We start from the raw sequence: 15,625 nt of genomic DNA on the forward strand, positions 1-15,625 counted from the left end.
TTACTTTTTATGCAAGAGTCAAAGTATTTTTCTCTATTCCTTTTTATTTTTCTCTTTGGGTGGTGGGGAAAGATCTAGGCACATATACCCAGTTGGATATGAGTGAGCATGAGTTATTATTGTTGACATCACCCTTGAGGTGAATAAGTTGGGAGGCGAAACTATAAGCCCCTATCTTTCTATGTGTCCGGTTGAAACTTTTTGCTCATATATATGTTGTGAGTGTTAGCAATCATAGGAGATTAAATGTCGGTTGAGTATGTGGACTTTCCAAAAGGCTTTGATACGAGACCCTTCTTGAAAATATAATGAATTGTAGTTGCAAAGTTGACTAAGAACATAGTTTGTTAGTTTTCAATGAAGTTTATGTTTTCTACTTCGATGTTGTGATGAATTGTTACTTGTTCATGAGAAGCTATATGATAAAGTTTGTTGATGTTATAATAATATGCATGACGCTACTATGTACGCATTTCGTTTTTATCGACACCTCTCTCCCTAAACACGTGGACATGATTTTCGATATTGGCTTTCGCTTGAGGACAAGCAAGGTCTAAGCTTGGGGGAGTTGATACGTCCATTTTGCATCTTATTTTCTTACTATTGTTTATAGTGTTTTTATACTTTATAACACTTCATGGAGTAATTCTAATGCCTTTTCTATCATAATATGCAAGGTTTACACAAAGAGGGAGAATACCGGCAGCTGGAATTCTGGACCTGAAAAAACTATGCCACGGATACCTATTCTTCACATCTCCAAATGAGTTGAAATTTTACCGAGAATTATTTCGGAATATATAATAAATATTGGTGAAAAGAACTACCAGAGGGGGCTGCCAAGTGGCCACAAGGCACCAGGGCGCGCCAGCCCCTCCAGGCGTGCCCTGGTGGGTAGTGGGCCCCTTGACCCACCTCCGGTGCCCATCTTCTGGTACATAAGGTCTTTTGACCTAGAAAAAAAATAAGGAGAGGACTTTCGGGACGGAGCGCCGCCGTCTCGAGGCGGAACTTGGGCAGGAGCACTTTTGCCCTCCGGCGGAGCGATTCCGTCGGGGGAACTTCCTTTCCGGAGGGGGAAATCGAAACCATCGTCATCACCAACAACCCTCTCATCTTTGGGAGGCCAATCTTCATTACATCTTCAATAGCACCATCTCATCGCAAGCCCTAGTTCATCTCTTGTGTTCAGTCTTTGTGCCGGAACCTCACATTGGTACCTGTGGGTGACTAGTAGTGTTGATTACATCTTGTAGTTGATGCTATATATATGGTTTATTTGGTGGAAGATTATATGTTCAGATCCATTATGCTATTTAATATCCCTCTGATCTTGAGCATGAATATTATTTGTGAGTAGCTGCCTTTGTTCTTGAGGCCACAGGAGAAGTCATCTTGCAAGTAATGATGTGAATTTGATATTTGCTCGATATTTTGATGATATGTTTGTTGTGATTCCCTTAGTGGTGTTATGTGAACTTCAACTACATGACACTTCACCATCTTTGGGCCTAAGGGAATGCATTGTGGAGTAGTTATTAGATGATGGGTTGCTAGAGTGACAGAAGCTTAAACCCTAGTTTATGCGCTATTCCGTAAGGGGCTGATTTGGATCCATATGTTTAATGCTATGGCTAGATTTTATCTTAATACTTCTTTCGTAGTTGCGGATGCTTGCGAGGGGGTTAATCATAAGTGGGAGGCTTGTTCAAGTAAGAACAACACCCAAGCACCGGTTCACCCACATACCAAATTATCAAAGTAGCGAACGCGCGCGAATCAAACCAACATGATGAAAGTGACTAGATGAAATTCATGTGTGCCCTCAAGAACACTTTACTTATTATCTGAGACCGTTCCGGCCTGTCCTTTGTCATCAAAAGGATTAGGCTACATTGATGCACTTATTGTTACTGTTGTTACTTGTTACAAATTATCTTGCTATCAAACTACCTGTTGCCGAAAATTTCAGTGCTTGCAGAAATTACCTTGCTGAAAACCACTTGTCATTTCCTTCTACTCCTCGTTTGGTTCGACACTCTTACTTATCCAAAGGACTATGATTGATCCCCTATACTTGTGGGTCATCAAGTGGTTGTGCTGCCGGTCACTGACTGAGGCAGAGTCGAAGGCTCGAGGGCTCCAGAGGCTCAAGGCCAAGCAGCTCCGGCTCGGCATTGAGCAATCCGAGGGGGAGGCGGTGGAGGCAGCGAGGGAGGCAGCAAAGGTGGCCAAGCTCAAGCGCCAACAAGACCGCTTGTCTGGCGCTTGCAAGGTTTCATCGTCATCTCCGATTCCTCCTCCTTCGACGGGTCCGACGGCTTCGACGTGGACCCACCTCCTGCCTCGGACTCCTACAGCTGCGCCTACGACCGGAAGGGCAAAGGGCCAGCGAGGAAGTGGTGAAGATCCATCTTGATTTCAAGTTTTCAGTTGTAGTTTGAACTTGTCTGGCGTATTATGTATATTATGTGAACTTTGGCTATCTTTCGATGATCCGGCTGTGATCTTTTGATGAACCAATTGTGCATTTGTATGTCCGCTCATGATTTACGTAGTATTTATCAACATTGCATGATTTAGTATGAAAACAGGGGACTGAATATGAGATATTTGGGTGTGGAGACATGGACATAGGGAGTGCCCGGTCATTGCCTGCGGACGAGCACGTCCGCGGGCATTTGAGGAGCCTGATTTGCTGAGTCTGGCTGTAGATGCTCTAATGTGGATAGCCAACTTACCATAGGTCAAGATGGCAATGGGGCCCCAAAACCCGCGTCCCCGTGGGTTTTTACCCTATTGGGGGATGGGGATGGGTATCTTTTCATCCCTGCGGGGCTGTTTTTGGGCACATTATACAACCCGACACGTTTTGTGGGTCTACACCCTTTCGGTAGTCCCCGAGTCCGAAACCCGGCAATACCCGCGAAACTACATTTGTGAACCAAGAATTCTATTTTAGAACTTGTGTAATTGGACATCTTGTTGAACCATGTATGACTGAAATCTGATCATCTTTGTTGCTGAAATGTGGTATCGTGCTGCTGAAATACACTCTATATAGCTGTTGAACCATCCACTATTGTTTTTTGTTGAAATTTGCTCAAGTTATGCCGCTGAAATGTTATTCTTTGTCGCCACTATATTTGTTTAAATATTTTGATTTTCTCGTGGGTTCCCGGTGGGTTCCCCGAAACCCGATGGGTTTAGAGGACGGGCGGAAAACTAGCCCCGCGCACGGTGATGGGAACGGGGACAGGTTTATGATTTTCTTGCGGGGATGGGTTTGGGAAGGCAAAACCTGATGGGTTTCGTCCCCATTGCCATCTTGAACCATAGGTAGGTGTACACTTTTTTTTTCCTTTGCTCTTTCTGTTTGTAACAGTGCTTTTTTTTAACCTCATGTTCCCTGTTTGTTAATTATTAATAAAAGATTATGGGACCATTGCCTCACAGTACATATATTCAAAGAAAACTACTGCGTATTAATAATGGTGTAAAAGGACCTTATATACAAAAGAGAAGATAATATACCAACCCACATTGTTGAAGTTAGCACTAACCATGGGTAACGAAAGCCCTAAACCCTAGTTAACAACTAAACAATTGCACAGCCAGCCAACTCAGCCATATAAAAAGCCAACACCACCACCTAATGCTACGTACACGGTGGCATCTCTAACCTTGAGGAGCTGAGGTGCTTTTGGATTTCTAGCTAGCAGCACGTAGGTACGAACGTCGTCAGTGGTCGTACGCAGTCGCCATGAACGGCAAGAGCAAGACGAGCAAGAGCACGCCACTGCTGGGCAAGTACGAGCTCGGGCGACTGCTCGGCCGCGGCACGTTCGCCAAGGTCTACCTCGCGCACCCGCTCACTGGCGGTGAGCCAGTGGCAGTGAAGGTGATCGACAAGGCGGAGGTGATGGGTATGGAGGGCATGGCGCCTCGCGTGCTCCGGGAGGTGGTGGCCATGCGCCGGCTTCGCCACCCGGGCGTGCTCCGCCTCCACGAGGTGCTCGCCACCCGCTCCAGGATCTACCTCGTCATGGAGCTAGCCCCCCGCGGCGACCTCCAGTCCATGCTCGCCGCTCTGCCAAACCGCCGCTTTTCGGAGAAGGCCGCGCGGCGCGTGTTCGTGCAGCTCACGGCCGCGCTCGCCCACTGCCACGCGCGCGGCGTGACGCACCGCGACGTCAAGCCGCAGAACGTCCTCCTCGACAGCGCCGGCAACCTTAAGGTGTCCGACTTCGGCCTATCGGCGCTCCCAGACACGCTCCGGGACGACGGCCGCCTCCACACCGCCTGCGGCACGCCGGCCTATGCCGCGCCGGAGGTGCTCCGCCACACATCATACGACGGGGCCAAGGCCGACGCGTGGTCCTGCGGCGTCATGCTCTTCGTCCTCCTCGCCGGACGCCTGCCCTTCGACGACGCGAACATTCCTGATATGTGCCGGAAGGCGCACCGCCGTGAGTACGAGGTCCCGCCGTGGGTGTCCCCGCCGGCGCGGCGCCTGGTGCACCGCCTGCTCGACCCGAACCCGGCGACCCGCGTCTCCGTGGAGGCTCTGGCGGCGACGCACCCATGGTTCGTCAAGCGCTCCCTCAGCCTCGACTCGCAGCTCGACGGCCTCCTTGACGGCCAGCCAGAGCGCGCGCTGGCGTTCCGGGCGCCGGCGGTGAACGCATTCGACATCATATCCATGTCGCAAGGGCTCGACCTGTCCGGGCTGTTCGGCGGGAGCAAGAGCAGGGAGAAGCGGTTCATGACGACAGCGTCGCCGGAGCAGACGCTGGAGCAGCTCAGCCGGGCGAGCGGGAAGCTCGGGTACGTCGTGGTGGGGAAGAAAGGAGTGGGGTGCCAGCGCCGTCCTCCAGCAGGGAGGCCGGCAATATCAGTGGGGATTTCGGAGCTGGTGCCGCCACTAATGCTCGTCGAGATGCGGCTGGAGATGGACGACGGCGACGGCGAGGTTCAAGTGTTTGGTTGGGACCAGTTGAGGGTGGAGCTAGGGGATGTAGTAAGAGCTTGGCATAGCTGTGAAGATTTGGAACAAGTTCAGTAACTTTCTTATTCAGAAAAGTTATTTTGCAGCTTAGCTAGTTAATGGAGGTGTAAAAAGGTACTCTAAAATGTCAATATATGTGAATCTAGCTTGTTTGTTTTTTTACTTGTTTTCTGTTTTGAATATTTCACTGTACACTGCTATATGTAAGTTCCATTTGTATACAAGAAAAGATAGGGTAAGTTTTTTGGCAACAATCTGAATGTGTTGAGCAAGTAAAGACGGTGCAAAAGATCGAAGAGATTGAAACAAAGTTCTATGTATGTTCAGCTCTGTAAGCAGCACACTGTAGATCAATGAGAAGTTAGCCCACAATAACCGACGAATAATCAGAATTTAGCCCATAAGTGTGTGCTCTTGATATACTACTATGCCTTTTGCGTATCAGTTAACTGGAAGGCAACTGATCAAGTTTAAAAAAATGAAAGGCATGATGTTCACCAAAATTCTGGTAAATAGTAACTCTAAAAAAAATACTATTATACAGTTTATACTTCATGTATATGCCATACCTCGTTTTTGTTTAGTAAAAGGCACAATATTACTAACTAACAAAATACTTGTAAAAAGAAGTTTCTACTCTAATTAACAAGACCGCGGTCAAAATCAGGCATTTCTAATTACTCTGATTAGACAGCCTCTTAATCATTTCACAACATTGACAGCACTCGCGCGACAGTTTAGCCGCTACCCCTGAATAATCAGCACACTCGAGCATTTTTCACAACACCAAGAGACATCTATTTATGGTATCTGAATTGTTATGTTTATCATTATAGAATTTGACAAATGAGTGAATGTACAATGATACACGCACCTTTTGCTTTGATTAGTGCTATCAAGATAACGAAACTGTAGTAACAGACAGACACAGAAGCAGTGACATGTTTGGCTCACCTGTGGCTGGCCTGCTAGCACAGAAATGATAGCTCGTGTTTCAGCCTCAGATCCGTCGAACCAGGGCTCCTGTCTGCTCTGTTATGTTCATAGCAGAGCAGACTAGTTGCCATTTTTTAGCCCAGCAACTCAACCTCTATGTCTCTATCCTATTATTTTCCAAGAAATTTTTTTCTTGAATTTGAATGAGATAAGTGCGCGGAGAAAAATAAATACATGCTGAGAAGTAGAGTGTCCCTATCAATGGCTCTGGGAGCTTCATTTCTGGTGAATTAACTTTCTGAAGGATATGTTATCCTGAATAAAGTGAGAGGGAGGCCTGCGGCCATGGCAACCGTTGGTTGTTTCCCAGGACTATGAACAGCTGCCAGGGCTCTCGGCATCGTCGATTCGCCATGATATGTTCGGAGCGAATGCGACCATAGATAGATAGATATAGGTGCGGAGTAGATGTCAGTAGCATCAACTCTCAATCAAGTGAAGGTATAAGATAGCTAGAAACAACCTGCCGCATCAACTGATAAGGAGGCCTTGTTGGAAGATATTTGTGCACACTCTGTAAAGCAACAGGTGATTGATTGGTTCCTTAGTTTGCAGCTAGCAGCTATCAGTGGGAGCTATTTTCTTCAGAGCAGCAATGCAGGTTTCTCTTGTAAGAGCATAGACACCACAGAAAATTGTCTCAGGGTTTTCCCCCTTTTTTGACACAATGGAAAGATTATCCTCCCGGTCTCTACATCGTGTGATATGATGCAACAATGTCAGAGCTAATTCGCCGATGAAGAAAAGATAACCATGCTTGGTGTCACTAGTCATGTCAGAGTGATCACCTGCTCCCCTGAATGAAGTTCAACCCACTGAACTCTGCTTCTCACTGAAATTTCTTGCCTGTTACTACTTCTCTAGGAAGCACTCTGCTTTCGTTCGTGTTTCGTGTCAGGCACTAAGTTGCTTTGCTATGCTCAATGGGGCAGGGGAACCACTTTACATCTAGAAAATGGTGTTGCAACCTGCAAATTGCCAAAGCTGTTACTCTCAGGAGATGCAATTTGCCAGTTCTTTGTGCAAAACTAATGTGACCTGACCTGGACATGAGGGAATGGAACAACCAGTACTGACAAACGAGGTAGCTCAGAAATTCAGCTCACCTCGTCATTGGTTCGAGAATCAAGACACTCAGTCGCACATACATACAAGATGCTTACTTTTTGTGTGATCTAAGTTGGCTATCCATTGTAACCTCGCCCCGTAAAGCGGTGAAAAGGAAATCAGTATTTGACTGCACCTGTCTGGTCACAATACAGGAGGAGGAGAGCTGTAAGCAAAGTAAACAACGTGCGAGAAATATGCAAGACAAGAAGTGCTGGTCTGAATCAGAACAATCTTTTCGGGCAAGACATATAGCATACTGGAATCAGGTGATCAAGCAAGTTACTCAGCTTGAGTTTTTCAGTCAATCAATAGATTGTGCAGTTTCTTAGTCTTTTGGTCCACGTCTTCATGACTTATAGAAAGGGTTTCTGTGAGATAAAATCAAAGCTCAAAGCTTTAAACAGGCCAAGTGCATACCCTTAATCTGCAGATAAGTTAGGTGTTCTTATCTTTTGGGTGCATATCTTCTCGGCGTGTCCACCAGCGATGTGTTGAACCTTCTCTTTTTCTAAGCAGATGACAGTTAGATATGGACATGGCCTTCACCATGAAACTCTGACAATTCATTTTTGTATAAATATGTTTAAAAAACTGAAGAAAAAGAGTGTTACTCCCTCCAATCCATATTACTTGTCGCTCAAACGGATGTATCTAGACCGAGGGAGTAGCATTTTTATCTAATCAGGGGCCTTTTTCAGTAAGATGTGTGATGCAAAGGACTATGGATAAGCATGTGAATACACATATCAAGTCCCCGGACATAGCAACAAGGAGTTCTGCCCAAGATCAAGGCAACATGTTTTATCCAAAACACGGTGCGCTTTGCTACCATTATCTCTTCAATTAACTAGTGTATCCACTTGGTCATCCTCCTAACTTTCCATTAGAAGTACAGAAGAATAAGTTATCCCCCCCTATGCTCCAAAAAGTGCAAAGACAACTTGTCAAAATCACAGAAGAACAGTCCCACACATCATGGTTCTCATGGGATATTTACCGAAACAAGCTTTATGTCAATGTTAAAAAGAGATACTATTTTACGCCATCTTCTTTATATCCTGCCTAGATCAGTTTACCATCTGTTTAGGATAGCTGTACGAGAGAATGGAATCGTTGACACGGGCTATGACCATTAGCCATTCATCCCCGTTTTCAGAGAAGAATTTCAGGAAAGAACATTGAAAAAGGGAAACAAAATTCTCTTCTCCATGCGCTGCGGTGTTTCTCACTTCTTAAGGCCCATGGGCCGACTTGGACTAAAATTACACAAAACTTTGAGCATTTTGGTAATTGAAACACAGTACTTCATGCCATAATACAAATCCACTTTCAGTTTGCACACCAAAATTTACTGGGCTCTCACTGGACTTCAACATGTATACTATTTAGAAGGTAATTGAAATATAGTGTTGCATGCCATAATACAAATAGACTTTCAGTTTCTGATTTGTTTTTGTTATGTTGGTTTGGTGTGCAAACTGAAAATATGGCACAAAAATCATTGTATTTGTCGTAAAATTACGGCACGGTCTGATTAAATAGTTCCCTATATATAATGAGAGTCCAGTGAGAGTTGAACAGCCCTTTCAAAATTTAGGCACAATTCCTCAGTACCATCACAAAGGTAACCGAATGGAAAACACAGTTTTGCTCATCATTGACATGTCCAATACAGTTATCTGCTTATGCGTGATATTCACAAGGCTGAGAAGCAGGATCATACATCTGATGTAGTGGAGAACAACAAGGTGTTTCTCACTTCTTAAGGCCCATGGGCCAACTTGGAGTAAAATTACACAAAACTTAAGAGCATTTTGGTAATTGTAATACAGTGCTGTATGCCGTAACTCAAATCGACTTTCAGTTTGCACAGCAAAATTTATTGGGCTCTCGCTGGACTTCAACATGTATACTATTTTGAAGGTAATTGAAATACAGTGCTGTATGCCATAATACAAATCGACTTTCAGTTTCTGATTTGTTGTTGTTATGTTTGCTTGGTGTGCAAACTGAAATTATAGCACCAAAAATCACTGTATTTGTCATAAAATTATGGCATGATCTGATCAAATAGTTCCCCATATATAATGAGTTCAGTGAGAGAGTTCAACAGCCCTCTCAAAATTTAGGCACAATTCCTCAGTACCATCACAAAGTTCACCAAATGGAAAACACAGTTCAGGATCATCACTGACATGTGCAGTACAGTTATCTGCTTGTGCACGATATTCACAAGGCTGAGAAGCCCGAAGAAGCAGGATAAGAAGACTGAAGTGCAGGTTATTTACCTTCAAAATAGTATACACAAAGTTCAGCATCCAGATATACACGGACGCCACAGCCTCCATACTTTACGACAAAACTTAGCCCACTGGAGAATTATACAGTCCAGTTACTAACCATTGGCAGGGACTTCATGGTCCGGGAAACTCGACGTGTCCTCAGTGTGCACTGAATCTCTATGGATCCTCTTCTGCAGGTTCTCCAGGCTCGCGACGCGTTGCAAAGGGGCTGGCCTTGAGGTCATCTCTTCCCCATTGGGCAAAGGGGTTGCTACCTCTGAGGGGTCATGTTTGATCAGATCGTCTTCAAGTAAACCCTGGAGGAAATGGCTCATGTTTTCCTCAGTGGGAACAGCATCAGCAGAAGCTGCAACAGATACACATGAAGACAAGGGCACGTTGTTTGATGTAGTGGAGAACATCAAGCTTGCTCCAGTTACTCTCCTGACAGCTTCTTCAGCTATATTCACCTGAACACAAGTACTTTGTTAGCATAGAAAAGAAAAGAAAAATATGGCACTAGTTACATTTTGTTTATAGACCCTGTTTCAGATAATATAAAGCAAGCTGTATCTCATTAGCACCTCAACTAGACTATTTTTTGTAGAATCGAAGTATTGGCTACTGCCAACGTTTTGGAAAGGAAAAAAAACAGTTTATACACATAGCACCTCATCTAGACTATTTTTGTAGATTCTAAGTATAAGCTACTGCCAACGTTTTGGAAAGAAAAAAAACAGTCTATACACATAGGGGTGACATACGTCTGTTTTAAAAAACATAAGTTCTGTATATACATGTTTGTGAATACAATATTGAAATACGCCTGGTGTTTTGCAGAGAAAAGACAACAAGTAATGGCTGTAAAATGGATGTTCTAGAAACACCTTTACCAAGACATAAATACAGAGTTTGGCATGTACTCACACACAAGCATTAACAAATGTATGTATGATTGTGCCTGTTTGGACTCCTCAGGTGCGGTATGAGATAGAACACCCTCCCATAAGGACCAAAACCACAGGCTTAATGAGACACACTCTCTGAGCATTGCAACATGGTATGAGCGCTTTTTTATATTTTGTTTCGTTTTTACAACACCCACACCTGTAAGAAAACATTGTTATTCTTGACACCAAAAAAATAAAAAGAATAGGAGAGTGAAACATAGAACTAAACTACTCCTTGTTCACTAATGGAAGAGAATAGTACCTGCCTGCCTCCTTATGAGAATGGCAAACTCAAACCCAGAATGGCAATGTAATCTTTAATAGTACAGTTAGGAATAGGAAGTTACAAATGATGCTAAACAAGGAATGTCAAATCCCAGATCGCTTTATGCATGGGTTCTCCCAAGAAAAGAACGAACATCAACCATGGTATGTGCAGAGCCTAAAAAAGTAACTAGTAATGACACATATGATGTACAATATTATGCCATGGCTATAATCAACAGATTCACTAGCACAGCCCTTCAAATAGTTACAGCAGGTTGCAGGATGCAGTTAAGAGTTATCAAGAAAAGGATATACCTTTCTCCTCATAGTCTCAATATCAACTGTAAGATTCCTGTTGCCAAGGGAAGCTTCCTTGTATTTCTGAGTCATGTCAGTCAGGCGCTTTAGCAAAGATGCATTCTCAGCTCTTAACTGGGTAACCTAGATGATAGTGCAGTAATTAGCATGGCCGGCTTAACTTCAGTTGAGTTTCAAACATCGTTAGTCACAATTTCAAACCTGTGATTCTATATCATTTTGGTGGGCTTGCTTCCTTTTCCTTGACCTCCTGGCAGATTCTCGATTTGACAGCATCCTGATCATAGAATTAAAACAGAGAAAATTCAGCATGGCAAACATTGTACTAGTTTTCCAACATGGCACATTGGTAAGGAATTTACTTGAAAATAACCAAGTGCGAAACTACAGCCTCCTGCTATTTGGGACTTTGGTGAGAATGGTTTAAATTTAGAAAACAAGGCCATTTCTAGTTTTTATTGTGAAATATGTTGGGTGTTTAAAAAATAATCTGGTACCAATATGAAAAGACATGAGCATATATGTTTGAAGGGATTGGATCCTCTATGGTAACCTCTGCCTTTTCACCTGTCCTGAACCATTCAACTGGCAGGGCAAGGAAAGAGATTGAGATATAGTATATCCTTGCAAGATAAACTAATTTATTGCCCCATTACTATCAAATATTTGTTTCCAACTAGATAACTGAACATTGCTAAAAAGTGAAAGCAGATATTTCTGGATGACAATTTCTGGTGACAGCAGAACATAATGTTCGCATGATACCATTAGAAACTTATAATGATTAAAGCTTTGTTCTGCATGTTGAAGATAATGGTGATGAGAAAAAGTCTGCAGTACCTCTTCACGCGCTTGGCACTGGCAGGGTCTGTATTTTCCTCGAGATCCCCATCGTCATCATCTGACTGCTCCTTTGATGTACAACTATTAGCTGGCTTTCCTTGAACAACAGTACCGTCACCTATGGATAGAAGTAAAGAACAAAAAGGCTTAATGAGGATAGCACACAAGAGTTAGAAGTTCTAATGCTACAAAAAATGCCTAGTCCGGTATCAGGCTTGTAGGTGCTCTTCTAAAACAGATACTATGATGTGAAAATATGTCTACACTCTAGACAAGGTCAGAATGCAAACTGGTGTCAACAAGAATGCTTCTCTGATGCAACTGCCAGTATTCAGCATCGATGAAACAGGATCAAAATATCCATTTATCATCTTTTACGTATTTGATCTCAACAATATTATATGTATTTTAGCCCTTTTCTCCAGACATGTCAACATAGCACCATATTGCCAAAGCCAGAGTGAAAATTTCTCCCCATTTTGATGGATTCTCTGGACAACAGTTAACCTATTCTACAGAAACTACTGGCGACATTTGCCTCTTTCTGCTGATTCAGAGTGCTAGAAGCCAGAGAGCACCAAATAAAAGGACACCTAATGTTCAGAGGTGGATTTGATATATAACATTCACTCTAACAGAACTGCAGAATACTGTCAACCTAAACTGTACTTTGTCAATTACTGCCTTTTGATTACTTCCTGTTGCAAAGTTACTTGGACTTAAATGAATGTGAATATCGAAGTTCGTTCATACATACAATCAAAAGAAGCTTGAGAAACCAATGGCGAAGTGTCCGAAGCTTGTGAATTGAGGCAGTTCAAAGAAGATTCTTGAGGTTTAGCTTCCTGAAATCAAATTACAGGAAAAATTAGCTCATGGACATCACACTTAGATGGCATTTGCCAGAGCACACTGCAAAATCTAGTTTGATTGTTGAGCAATGCAAAATCACACATATTGCCCGAACGGTTACCGATTATAAATAAACCGTAAGTTTCAATTGAACCAATGGGTAAATGTGGATAAGAGAAATACTGATGTGAGATATGAAATGGTAGAAACTAGGGACGATTGATTCAGCCACTCATCTACACTCGGCTATTAACAGGCACAAAGTGTGAATTGAATGGTGTAGGAGGATTAAAGCAAAGAATTATGTCGTTACGTGCTTACGTGTCACTCTCAGGAAAAATATCAGAGCATACTTTTTCATATCAGACATGAAAAGATTGGAGAACCCAATTGTTTCAGACTCTCCGACAACATCAAATCATTTAAGTATATAGTCATCTATGGCCGACCATATTCCATCAGAATATACTCATCATCTGTATATGTGGTTGAAACAAGTCAGCTACCCTCCTAGAAACATGTTACATGTCACATGTCAGTATGTCACACTAAAACCAACTGTGATCCTATCCTATGCAACAAGATTCCCCTGAGAACCAAGGAAACCAGGATTCCTCTCCCCTCGCCTTCATTCAGGAATAAAAGGCACATCATTACCACTTTTTGTTTCGCGAGGGTTCCTGGTCAGAAAAGGATACTCAACTGGTACTACCATTTTCATGTAAATTGTAATAGTAACAAATCTTAGCGCATTAGTATGGCAGCAATTCGGCCAGTAAGGCAATTGTACTTGGAAAATTGAACTGGTCAGGCTGTTCATCAGAACTGATAATACTGAAGCAGATCCGTGCGGTGTTTTCTTGTAAACAAAAAATTGCCGGACAACTCCTCTAAGAGGGATCTGCGGTGGAATTGGTAGAGCTTTATGAAACGCTCCAGATCGACCTAAAACTCAGTCAGACCAGAAAGGAAAGGAATTGAGCATACCATGGTCTTGGCCACGGCGGCGCAGTACAGTTGCAGCTTCCTCTTCAGCACCGCGGCGTACTCCCCGGGGTCTCCGCCGGCGCGGGCACAGCTCAGCTCCACCACCTCGTCGCCGCTGCACTCCATTCTCTAAATAGCAGCTCTGTTTCCCACCCTTGATTGATAGCAGTACTACTCACAAGGGCAAAGAATTACTACACCGGGAACTGGGAGCGAGTGGATCGCAAAAATGAAGCTTGGGGGCAAGAACGATGGTGGAGATGGAGGCGGCGAGGGGGGAGGGTTTATAGCGGCGGTGGAGGGGACGGGGAGTCGCTGTCTCGGCGGCGCTGTCCATGTGTTTCACTTCTCCGCGCAAATAAAGATCTCAGGAGCCTACTTGCAAGCCAAGTGGCCAGAATCCGCTCCGGCGTGCTCCTGTCCACAAAATTTAGATCTTTTGTGTGGGGACCACAGTGTGTGTTTCTATGGGAATTTACTGGTTCCGTTTCAAAATACATTGCTTGCTCCACCGGATTTATTGACCCCCTCTAGTTTTGACCTAAATTGACTGAAAAAAAAATGAATAACAAATTGTGAGTTATATACCATTAACGTATATTAAAATTTCTAATGCGGAAACGCTAAAAATCTAACGTCAGATTTATAGGCATGGCAAATCTGATATTTTTCATGGCAATTCATATTGGCGTGATGATGACAAGTTTAGTTTGCAAGCAGCCATCCTCAATGAACATAATTAGCTATGGAAAACGTTCGTTTTGTCATGACTAAAAATCTGACATTCGTTGGATATTCGGGGTTCTTCTAATGATGCATTTTTTGTGACATATACTTTGTTTGTAATTTATCAATCAAACTTTAGGTAAGAATCGAGGAGGTCTTGTAAACCGAGACAGATGAAGTATGTTCTAGAAAAATGTAGTCAGAATTCACTATCTTTTAACAACCATTGGTGAAGTTGTTAGAGAGTGGTTGATAACTATTTTTTTATGAAAAATGATTATAGTCCCTCCGTTTCTAAATATAAGTCTTTCTAGAGATTTCAATACAGACTACATATGGATGTATATAGACATATTTTAAAGTGTAGATTCACTCATTTTGTTTCGTCCATATTGAAATCTCTAAAAAGACTTATATTTAGAAACGGATGGAGTAGAATGTATTTTACATTCTTATTAAATGTTTATACAAATTTAGCAGTAAAATTTTCTCATTGGTAAATGTACAAGATTCAAAATGTAACCTACTTTTATTGAGACAGAATAACTCGTCAGTACGAAGAAAATTACATACACCACCTACACGCCTAGCAAGTGCAGAACCAAATGAATCTCATAAAGTTTCTACCAAGGCTCCCCCTGGTGTGGCACTAGAAGCATACACCCACTACAGGGCACACATAATAAATATGTGACCAATATTGTGCATAAAGATTGGCAACAGATTTGATTTTGTAAAGTGTGGAATTGCATATATAGCTTCACACCCACCAAAAGTTGATTTTCAGATCAAATGTCCTAGAAGAGTGTGTGTATTGTTCAGTACCCATTTACACATCTATTTTCTTTCAGACAACACCAAGTACAACATACAAGTGTGTTCGTGTTGGTGAGAGATAAAAGTTCCAGGCTAGTGCTTAAGTTCAAAACAAAGGGCTCTTTTTGCAGCATTGTATGCATCTTGTCAACATTTCAGACTAAAAGACAAGTAGACCAAGTGTCCTTGTCAACTTCATTCATCTCTCCATGTTGCAGAAGATCTCATGATATTGGTTGCAACCTGTGATCAGAATCTCTCCATTTGTGGGTGCTCTTGTCCACGGAATGTGGATTTTTTGTGGTGGGCTTGCACCATATCTTTCTCATGGCTACCGAGCATGCCAAGTCAGCAAGACATGTAAAATTGGTTGGAATGCATTTGGGGCCGATTTTTGTGGATGAAGAGATTTGGATTCACAACTAGGAAGCCCCGCTACACCAGATGACTGTCGCGACACAAACGTGGGT

At 43.0% G+C, this 15,625-nt stretch overlaps 1 protein-coding gene and 1 pseudogene across 1 annotated transcript; one reads left to right on the forward strand and one right to left on the reverse strand.

Moving 5' to 3' along the window:
- Positions 1–3,562: 3,562 nt before the first annotated feature.
- On the forward strand, positions 3,563–5,170 carry LOC125507897 (CBL-interacting protein kinase 4 pseudogene; annotated as a pseudogene).
- A 4,204-nt stretch (positions 5,171–9,374) lies between these two features.
- LOC125507898 (light-inducible protein CPRF2) lies at positions 9,375–13,964 on the reverse strand. Its single transcript, XM_048672420.2, has 6 exons — positions 13,614–13,964; positions 12,532–12,619; positions 11,772–11,892; positions 11,133–11,208; positions 10,929–11,054; positions 9,375–9,866 (listed from the first exon to the last, which is right to left on the reverse strand). The coding sequence occupies exons 1-6, from the start codon at positions 13,737–13,739 to the stop codon at positions 9,510–9,512; spliced, it is 894 nt and encodes a 297-aa protein (XP_048528377.2). The 5' UTR covers positions 13,740–13,964; the 3' UTR covers positions 9,375–9,509.
- Between the last annotated feature and the right edge of the window lie 1,661 nt (positions 13,965–15,625).

The sequence above is a fragment of the Triticum urartu genome, chromosome 5A (assembly GCF_056163025.1).
Source record: "Triticum urartu cultivar PI428250 chromosome 5A, HENAU_Tu73, whole genome shotgun sequence".
Classification (NCBI taxonomy): domain Eukaryota; kingdom Viridiplantae; phylum Streptophyta; class Magnoliopsida; order Poales; family Poaceae; genus Triticum; species Triticum urartu.

What these genes read in the sequence shown, in the direction of transcription:
- LOC125507898 (XM_048672420.2), bottom strand. Translation starts at nt 13,739, where the DNA reads ATGGAGTGCAGCGGCGACGAGGTGGTGGAGCTGAGCTGTGCCCGCGCC. An exon ending in CCGCCGTGGCCAAGACCATG is followed by an intron (nt 12,620 to 13,613) that starts GTATGCTCAATT and finishes ATTTGATTTCAG; the next exon opens with GAAGCTAAACCTCAAGAATC. An exon ending in AGTGCCAAGCGCGTGAAGAG is followed by an intron (nt 11,209 to 11,771) that starts GTACTGCAGACT and finishes TTCTATGATCAG; the next exon opens with GATGCTGTCAAATCGAGAAT.